General features: G+C 44.8%; 1 protein-coding gene across 1 annotated transcript in view; it reads left to right on the top strand.

Moving 5' to 3' along the window:
• Nucleotides 1-287: 287 nt before the first annotated feature.
• KDM7A (lysine demethylase 7A) overlaps nucleotides 288-10,489 on the top strand; it is a 94,437-nt gene continuing 84,235 nt past the window's right edge. The window contains exon 1 of the mRNA XM_024250339.3: nucleotides 288-621. Within this exon, the coding sequence (XP_024106107.1) occupies nucleotides 428-621 (194 nt within the window). The 5' untranslated portion in view covers nucleotides 288-427. The remainder of the gene's footprint in view (nucleotides 622-10,489) is intronic.

The raw sequence follows: 10,489 nt of genomic DNA, 5'->3' as shown, positions 1-10,489 counted from the left end.
CAAGCCGGCTCCTCGCACGCTCCCGCCGTCCTCCTCCGGCTGCGGCCGCGCGCCCGCCGCCACCGCCACCACCGCGCGTGTCCTCACGGGGCCTCGGTTCCGTCCGCCTCCGCAACCGCCTGCGTGCCCTTCAACAGCTCCCTCCGCCCGGCCGTCGCGGAGAGGAGCAGGGAGCGCGCGCCGGCGCCAGAGACGTGCGCGAGACGCACGGCCCCGCGCCGAGCGCCGGAAGCAGCCGGGTCTGGGCCTCGCGCGTCGCGCGCGCCTCCTCCCCCTCCGCCAGCCGCCGCGGCCTCGCGCGCGCGCACTGAGGCGCCGCCGCCGCCGCCGCCGCCGCGGCTGCTGCAGGAGGCGGCGCTGGCTGGCGGCTGCGCTCGCTCCAGTCGGCGAGCGGAGCAGCGAGCGAGCGTGTGTGTGTTTTTTAAAGATGGCCGGAGCGGCGGCGGCGGTGGCCGCGGGAGCAGCAGCTGGAGCCGCCGCGGCAGCCGTGTCGGTGGCGGCTCCCGGCCGGGCCTCGGCGCCTCCGCCGCCCCCGCCCGTGTACTGTGTGTGCCGGCAGCCGTACGACGTGAACCGCTTCATGATCGAGTGCGATATCTGCAAGGACTGGTTCCACGGCAGGTAAATAAACCCTCTCCAGCCCCGCAGCCGCCACCGCCGGCCACCGACCAACCGCCGCCGCCGCCGGCCGCCCGCGCCTCCCTCGGGCCGGGCCGTCGCGCCGCGCCCAGCTTTCAGGGGGCCCCGGTGCCTAGCCCCCCGGCCGGGCAGCGGGGCGCGCGGGGCCCCGGGTTCGCCGGGCGCCGGGCGGGCTCCAGAGGGGAGCCGGTGGGCTCGCCTGGCCCGGGCGAAGAGTCGCCACAACAAACACGAACAAAGAGGGCCGGCGGAGAAGTTGGCAGGGGGAGCTTGGGGCGAGGGGACGCGGCCGGGCGGGCGCGGCGGGGGCGTCGGGCGGAGCGCCGGCCGGGCCCGCAGCCCCTCGCCAGCCCGGGCCGCCGCCGCCCCGCCCCGACCCGCCGCGCCCGGGGCTCCGGCCCGGAGTCGCCGGCCGCCGCGCCGCTCTGCCCGGCCGGCCGACGCGCCTGCCTTCCTTCCGGGCGGCGATGGGGTCGCCCCGGCCCCGCGTCTCCTCTGCGCCGCGGGTCCCTGTCGCGCCCCCTTCCCCGTCTTTATGAAACTTCCTGGGCCGGTGGGACGGGGGCAGCGGCCGGCCCGAGAGGCGACCGCGCCAGCCAGCTCGGCGGGGCTCCGCGGAGTAAACAGAGCAACAGATGAGGCACTCGCTCTCGGGGACTTGAAAGGTGCCAGGGAAGTTGGGGCCGGGCCCCCGGCGGGCGGCAGGTTGACCCGGGTCGCGGCCCTGGGCCCCGGCACACACCCGGGTCGCCGGGACTGGGGCAGATGGAGTGGGCGGCGGGGGACCGAAGGGTACGCTTCTCCGGACCCCCTGCGTCGCCCTCGCGCCGCGGCTTAAACTTTACAAAGAGTGCAGTTGCCATCGCTCGAAGCCGGCGACACCGGGACCGCCTGCGGCTGTGCCCCGGGCGCCGGTGTCGGCGAACTTGAGTCGGCCGGGCGGACGCTGCGGGGCCGGCTGGCGGCGGCGGCGGACGCTGCCCTCTGATTCAGCTGCCGCCGCGCTCCGGGTTTGACGTTTGAGAGCTCGGGCCGCCTCCGCAGCCAGGCCGCCGACTCGTGTGTTTTGTAATCAAAGTGTGAGGCTAATAAAGGGCGGCGCCACAGCCTCTTGACTCCGGCGTGGGAGGGATTCACAGGCATTTAAACAAAGAAACTAGTTGGGGTTGGGCTCCCAAAGTCCTTATTTGGGTGTTGTGGCAAAGCCTGCGGTCACCTTTAGTTGAAGCCGGTTTCCCGGGCGCCGTTTGGTGTTGTCTCTTGGCGAGAGCACGCTCACGAGTAATAGCAGATATGGTGACTGTGATTGTAGGAAGTGTCTTTTGATTGACAGCAGGACATTTAAATACAGCCTCCGCTCCCCCTCCCCAATTTTACAGAAACACTACACGACCAGGCCAGATGTCTTAGTCTCCCTCTACTGGTCCAGGGAGAGAAAACCATGTAAATCACAATGTTCTTTGCAGTGTTTAGTGCTAGGTGTAGTTAAGTTTTACTTAATTTTCAAGTACAGTTTTACTTAAGCAGTTTTCAGGCTAGCCGATTCTCACAACAGAAAACAAGACACAGCAAATTATCACTTTAAAAGAAAGGCAGCGTCCTCGTTTCGAATAATCTTTAGCAGTCTTGTATATCCAATTCTATTTCCACATCCTGTTTCCATAACATATTCTACGCAACTAGAATAAAGATTATGCGAACATTTAGGTTCTATATAGAATAAAATCAGAATCCCTGGTGATTATGTAAATGCTTATTTTTTTTTCAAAGAACTATTTTTTGAAATTTGAGGCGGTTTAAACTGCATAAAAAATTTGTCTCGCCAGGCTTGGTGGCTCACGCCTGTAATCCCAGCACTTTGGGAGGCTGAGGCGGGTGGATCACGAGGTAAAGAGATCGAGACCATCCTGGCCAACATGGTGAAACCCCGTCTCTACTAAAAATACAAAAATTAGCTGGGCGTGGTGGTGCGTGTCTGTAATCCTAGCTACTTGGGAGGCTGAGGCAGGAGAATCTTTTGAACCCGGGAAGCGGAGGTTGCAGTGAGCTGAGATCGCGCCACTGCACTCCAGCCTGGCGACAGAGTGAGACTGCGTCTCAAAAAAAAGAAAAAAAACTTGTCTCATTATGCAATGTGGATTTGATAGGCTACCAAATTTTAGACTAGAATTGTATTTATCTTAATTTAGGTCACTTAACACTATAACCATGAAAAGCCCCAGGTATTTGATGGAGAATTTTGTAATACATTTAAGTATACACTTGTAAATAGGGAAACAGGAAATACAGAGGGCTTACGGGAAGGAGGGAGAGCAAGGCCAAAACAAATACGCCCTCTCTGCTTTGACACATAAATTTGTGTAACTTCATATCTGTGGAAGTGAGTCTAAAATAGGTTTTTTTGAGCCCAGGGTCTTTTTGACCACCAATCCTTGAAACTTTTATGTGGTTCAGATGTCAAAAGTTAGAAAATTTAGCTATATTGTCCTGCCCTACAAAAGCAGTATCTTTTTATTAAGTTTAATTCTTTTTTTTTATTTTGAGACGGAGTCTCGCTCTGTCACCCAGGCTGGAGTGCAGTGGCGCGATCTCTGCTCACTGCAAACTCCGCCTCCCGGGTTCAAGTGATTCTTCTGCCTCAGCCTCCCGAGTAGCTGGGATTGCAGGTGCCTGTCACCACGCCTGGCTAATTTTTGTATTTTTAGTAGGAACGGGATTTCACCGTGTTGACCACACTGGTTTCGAACTCTTGACCTCAGGTCATCCGCCCACCTCGGCCTCCCAAAGTGCTGGGATTACAGGTGTGAGCCACCCTGCCCGGCCTAGTAAGTTTAATTCTTAAGTATTGGTAATTTGGACTCTGTATGTTTTTCCCGTGGTATTTACTCTGATGTTTACTGTACCATGAAATGAGTGATCGTTTTTCGGAACAGAGCAAAATGTTCCTTTATATTAACTATTAAACAAATATCATTTGCTTCCATGAGAATTGACCCCTAAAGGACTAAGATGTATCTTTACCATGCTTAGATTTCATTGGACCAGAGGTGGTCCATCTGTAGAGGAGCAAGGAGGAGTAGGAGGTTGGATACAGAGAATTGCCATTGCCTGGGTAATTTCTTGTTAACTTTATTTCTTCAAGTAGAAGGACTTTTTAAACTTGAGGAATCAGTGAATTTTGATATATGTAAATTTTAGTTTATTCTGCCTGGCGTTTCTGACATAAGGAAGTCTGAAAAGTTGTTGCCCTAATTTCTTGTGACAGTGAAGGAAGGCCTGTCCTTGATGTTTTTCTGTCAGGCTGCAGGGTGGATGGAACCAGCGTCTTCCAGGTCTGATGCTGTCAAACTTTAGCTGCATACCAATTCCCATCTGTCCATCTGCCTAAGCCTTTTTGCAAGTGAGAAAAGAACACTTGCCAGGCAGGGTACAGTGTATAATTGAACTCTAGGGGCAATGAGTTGAGGAATTAACAGGATTTTGCCGGGAATGTTCTGTCTAACCTGGAGATACAGTTCTTTCTCCCTGAGTTCTTGGTGGAAGTACCACCGTAAACATCTTTCCTGATAAGGCCCCGCTTCCTTATCTCCAGGCTAGATGTCTTTCTGTAATACTTTTATGTCATCATATGCAAAACTGTCTCACTGCCCTAATTGAATTGTATTAGAGTTTGTGTTTTCTTCTTGTTAGAATGTAAACACCATTGTTTATTCGTCTTTAATCACATTTTTTAGTTGATAAAAGCAATATATTAAGGAAAAATTGGAAAGTACAGAAAAGTATAAAGAATATGAAAGTACGCATGTCTTCCAGTGATTACCACTATTTTATTAATAATGTAGTATGTGTCTATGTATATTCTTTTTAAAAAAAAATCGAATTCTTTCTATGCATTCCATGTTACCTTTTTTCATTGATGTATACTTTTTCCTGTATCTTTAATGTTCTTTGAAAACATTTTTAGTGGCTACATTGTGTTTAATTTCACAGAAGTACAATATATTTGAAAATAATTCCCCTGTTGTTATTTACTTTGTTTACTACTTTTTTTTTTTTGAGATGGAGTTTTGCTCTGTCGCCCAGGCTGGAGTGCAGTGGCGCGATCTCAGCTCACTGCAAGCTCCGCCTCCTGGGTTCTCACCATTCTCCTGCCTCAGCCTCCTGAGTAGCTGGGACTACAGGCACCTGCCACCACGCCCAGCTAATTTTTTGTATTTTTAGTAGAGATGGGGTTTCACCGTGTTAGCCAGGATGGTCTCCATCTCCTGATCTCGTGATCCACCCGCCTCAGCCTCCCAAAGTGCTGGGATTACAGGTGTGAGCCACGGCGCCCGGCCTGTTTACTACTTTTTCTTATGTTTACTAATGATGATATGATTGACATACTAAACAAATTATTGTGGTCATTTAATTATTTCCTTAGAATAAATAAAATGAGTTAATACATATAAAACACTAGAAGAAGACCTGGCATGTACAATTTCTCAGTAAGACATTTCCTTGAACTAGTATTATTGGTCAAAGGGTATAGATGCTTGTAGGCTTCTTGTGCCTATTGCCAAACTGTCCTCCAGAAAGGTTATGCCAATTTCTACTCTCACCTACAGTGTCCACTTTCTAGTTCCCTGCATCCTCCCAATCTAAGGTATTATTAACCAGCCCCTACCAAAACAAACAAAAACTGTTAATCTGCAGATAAGTCAGTATTACCACCAAAAGACATACCCAAGCCTGTTCATGGCAGCATTTTTCATGTTGTCCCCAAACTGTAACAACCTAAATGTCATCAACAGTAGATTGGATACATTATAGTATAGTCATAAAATGGAATACCAAGCTATAAAAAAGAATACACTACAGATGCCCACAACATGAATGGATCTCACACATAATAAAGTTGAACACAGAAGCCCAGTACAAAAGAGCATACTGTTTGGCTCTGTTTATGTAGAGTTCAAGTACAGGCATAATTGGGGCTAAGAGTCAGAATAGGGTTTACCTTTTGGGTGGGAATTGACTGAGAGGGAGTTTCTGAGATGCAGGACATATATATATTTTTTTGAGACCGAGTCTTGCTCTGTCTCCAGGCTAGAGTGCAGTGGCGCAATCTCGGCTCACTGCAACCTCTGCCTCCCGGGTTCAAATGATTCTCCTGCCTCAGCCTCCTGAGTAGCTGGGATTACAGGCGCTTGCCACCACGCCCAGCTAATTTTTTTTTTTTTTTGTATTTTTAGTAGAGACGGGGTTTCACTGTGTTAGCCAGGATGGTCTCGATCTCCTGACCCCGTGATCCACCCACCTTGGCCTCCCAAAGTGCCTGTAATAGGCATGAGCCACCACGCCCGGCCATAGTCTTTATCTTGATCTTGGGTGGTGGTTGTATGAATGTGTACAGATGTAAAGATTTACTGAGCTGCATGTGCACTGAAGTCTTTTGTTGTTGTTGTTGGGGGATGGGGGTCTCAGTATGTTACCAACCCAGGCTGATCTTGAACTCCTGAGTGCAAGCAATCCTCCTGTCTCAGCCTCTCAAGTAGCTGGGATTACAGATGTGCCATGCACCCTAAAAATTTGCCAATTTGTTAACTGACAGATATTTTAAAATTTGTTTCTTGTTTCTGTCTTGAATGAGATTGCCTCTTGTGTTTTGTCATTGAGTATGATGTTGACTTAGGCCAAGAGTTTGTAGTGTACCAGGTGCTAGGAATATAGTGTATTTGTGCTAGAAATACAGCAATGAATAAAACAAAGTCCTTGCTCTCTTGTGACTTACATTCTCGAAGGGAAAGAGAGATAAATATCGAATCTCACTTATCGAATGTTTTACAAAGTGCTAGGCACTGTTGTAATTAATTCGATGTTTGGTTAACTCATTGAAGTCTCACAGTCACCTTGTTGAGTAATTGCTATTATTATCATCCCCAGTTTACAGATGAGGAATCTGAGAGTTAGGGAGTTCAGTCACTTTCCCAGGATGGAAAGGCTAGAAGGTGAGAGAGCTAGCATCTGAGCTCAGGCAGGCTGACTCCAGAGCTCATGCTGTCAAGGGGGTAGGTGGTACTGAGTCTCCTCTTCCTCCTTGGCTGCAGCCAGCTTCAGGAGGAGGATTAGATGTGACTGGTCTGTCTCTATCTCAGGGGTGCATAGGTGAGACAGTTGTGGCAGGGCTCTGAAGAGACATGCCTGTAAACATCTTCCTTTTTTTAAATCAAAATTATTTTCTTTAATGTAAATATGTAAAATATTATAACTGTCTTGGGGACACAGTATGTATAAAATATTTATTTGAAAAGTTTTATAATTTAACTCTGCTTTTATCCTTGTTATATAAATGGATTTTTTTTTATTAGAGTGTATTTTGACTTCTTAAAATTGGTTAGGGATAGGAAATATTTTACAAATTTGTTTAACATACATTTCACCTTCATGATTAGTGTCATAAACTTATTAGGTGAATATGTATCTTCCTATAAGAAAACAAAAAGCTCATTTATTGAACTTCTCAATTTCATTGTTTTGATATGACAGTTTATTATAGAATAATGAGTATTTGTGTGTTTCACTTATAAGAGTTTTATAATTTATACACAGTTTTGCTCTTTGAACAAAATATGTTGTGATTATGGGAGGCTTATCTCAGGCTACTTGGAGGCATGGGACATAGTTCTCTCATAAGCTTTTTAAAAACCATTAGGCTGGACGCAGTGGCTCACGCTAATCCCAGCACTTTGGGAGGCTGAGGCAGGTGGATCACAAGGTCAGAAGTTCAACACCAGCCTGACCAACATGGTGAAACCCTATCTCTACTAAAAATACAAAAATTAGCTGGGCGTAGTGGCGTGCACCTGTAATCTCAGCTACCCGGGAGGCTGAGGCAGGAGAATTGCTTGAAACCGGGAGGCGGAGGTTGCAGTGAGCCGAGATCACGCCACTGCACTCCAGAGTGGGCGACAGAGCGAGACTTCGTCTCAAAAAACAAAACAAAACAAAACAAAAACCATTAGTTTGGGGTATATTTCTGCTTGGAATGCTCTCCAGTTCTGTATTTTTAGGTATGAAATTGAGTTTTCTGATCATCCAAGGGGAGGAATGCTTTTATTTTTGAAGATTTGAAGTGGAGGCTTATGAGTAAGAATAGAACAGGTATAGAAGAATTTGGTTATAAAAGTGAGCGTTGGTTGATTTGAGCAATTTAAATTTTGAGATAATTTGTGCAGCCTTTGAACAGCCAGTGCTAATCTTAACAACTATCACCAAGTTTCTGGTCTTTTTTGAAAATTACATTTTATTATTGTAGTGATTATTTATTTTTTCCATTAAGGAAAAGGTTATTTTTCCCATTAATTGTAGGTTGAGTTAATGGTAACTTGTATGATTTTCGTGTCTATATGTGTGAGCCCTGTTTCCTTTTTATTGGAGAATAGTGTTAGAAACCAAGGTCTGGTATTAGTGGGCTCATTGTTTCTAGACCTTCTCAGAGGGCAGAGCTAGGAAATACACTAATTGCACACATGTACACACATTTGTCTTTGTTTCTGTCTGTATATATTACAAACTGTAAGTTTCATAATGATATCTTTGATTCTAATATAACACCACAGGATTCATTTTAGCTTTCCCCTTTCTTTACTTGTAACTTTCTTTGTACAACAGTGAGAAACCTAGCTGTCATTATCTACAGCGTATTTGTTCAATCCTGTAAAGTAGTCCAAGAATTTGCTTACCTATATTTTTGTGAGAAACAAATTTGCTAGCTAGATTACGGTATTCGTGTATATAGTACTTCTTTTTTGCCTTTGGCCTTACAGTATCTAATCAGAATATTGTTTTCCAAAGTTACTTAGGTCAATTCTTTTCACACGACTTTAATGTATGTCATTTACTGACAGGTTCATTTGTTACTGCTTGTATTACATTTTGATGCCTCCTACATCCAGTTTTTTTGTGGTTTTTTTTTTTTTTTTTTTTTTTTTTTTTGCGATAGAGTCTTGCTCTGTTGCCCAGGCTGGAGTGCAGTGGTGCGATCTTGGCTCACTGCAGCCTCGGCCTCTCAGGCTCAGGTGATCCTTCCATCTCAGCCTCCTGAGTAGCTGGGATAGGCATGTGCCACTGTGCCCGGCTAATTTTTGTATTTTTTTGTAGAAACAGAGTTTCAACCATGTTGGCCAGGCTGGTCTTGAACTCCTGACCTCAGGTGATCTGCCCTCCTTGGCCTTCTAAAGTGCTGGGATTATAGGCATGAGCCACCACGCCTGACCTTGTATTGAGATACAGCTTCAGGTTAGATTGCTAAAAGTGGGATTGCTTAGTCAAAAGATAAATGTATATGTTGTTTTATTAGAATTGCTAGATTTCTCTCTAGAATGGTTGGACCAGTTTGCATTCCCAACAACAGTGTGAGAGTGCCTTTTTGTCTAGATCCTTGTCATCAGGATGTGTTGTCATGTTTTTAATCTTTGTCAATCCAGTAGATGGAAAATGGTATCTGTTTTAATCTGCATTTGTCTAATTATAAATGAGTTTGAACATTTTTTTTTCTTAGTTTTAGGAGCATACTGTTTCAAGAATCATCTGGTTACATTTTTTTTCTGATTCTGTCAAGCTTTTAGTCCTTTGTCCCTCAATATTAAAGGACTTTTTACATATTAGGGGTACTAGCCATTTGTGGTAAATGTTCTAAGTATTCTCTTCCAGCTTTCAGTTGTCTTTTGGTTTTGTTTATGGTAATTTTTTTGCCATGCAAAATTTTTTTTAAGAAATATGTAGTCATATTTATTACTCTTTTATTGGTTCTGGATTTTGAGTCATAATTAGCAATCCCTTCTCTACCTCAAGGTAAAGAGAATTTTTTCCTGTGTTTTTTTTTTTAATACTTGTGTGGTTTTATTTTTTAAGTTTCTAAATGGATCACTAATCCATTTGGATTTTATTTTTGTATATAATATGAAATAGAAATAGAATTTTTTCTAAATAAAAAGAAATTGTCCAGTTGTCCCAGTACTATTTATTGAAATGTCCATATTTGTCCCAGTGACTTCAGATGCCAAAACATATGTATATATAATAGTCATATGTCAAAGATTGTATATATACTTGGGTCTGTTTCTGCACTTTCTGTTTTATTCCACTGGTTGATTTGTCCATTCATGTGTCAGCACCACAGTGTTTTAATTACAGAGGCTTTTATAGTATGGTGTAAGTCTGGTAAGGCCTGTCCCATCCTCTTAGTTTATTGTATTTGTTTTCAGTGTTTTTCTGGTTATTCTTGCAGATTTATTTTTTAATATGAACTTTAGTATCAACCTGTCTAATTTTATTCAAAAGTGTTGTTGGGATTTTTATTAGGGTTATGTTAAACTTATGAGAGCTGATATATTTATAATATTGAGTTCTTCTCTCTGAGAATAGTATTACCTCTTTTATTTATTTTATTTATATGTACTTTTGTGTCTTTCAGGTGTGTTTTGAATTTTTCTTTATATAGATTTTACACATTTTTAAGATTATTCCTAAGTAATTTTCTTTGTTAGTATTATAAATGAGATTTTCTTTACCATTTGTTTGCTGTTGGTTATTGTTTGCTATTGGTTATTGTTTGTGTTTTTTAAATGTTACTTTTATGTCCTACTACTTTGCTGAAAAAATTATCTGAGTTGTATTATCACTTAGGGAACTGATATATAATATGCAACTAGAGAGTTTTAGTACTTCTTTGCCCATTCTTATGCCTCTATTTGATTTCACTTATATAATTGCGCAGGCTTATACCTCTCGTATAGTGTTAAATAGTGGTAGATAGTGGGTATGCTTGCTTTGTTCCTGATCTTAGTAGAAATGCCTCTAATATTTC

This window comes from Pongo abelii, chromosome 6 (assembly GCF_028885655.2).
Source record: "Pongo abelii isolate AG06213 chromosome 6, NHGRI_mPonAbe1-v2.0_pri, whole genome shotgun sequence".
NCBI lineage: Eukaryota > Metazoa > Chordata > Mammalia > Primates > Hominidae > Pongo > Pongo abelii.
Note: the sequence above shows the minus strand (reverse complement) of the source record. Positions and strands in the feature narration are given on the sequence as shown.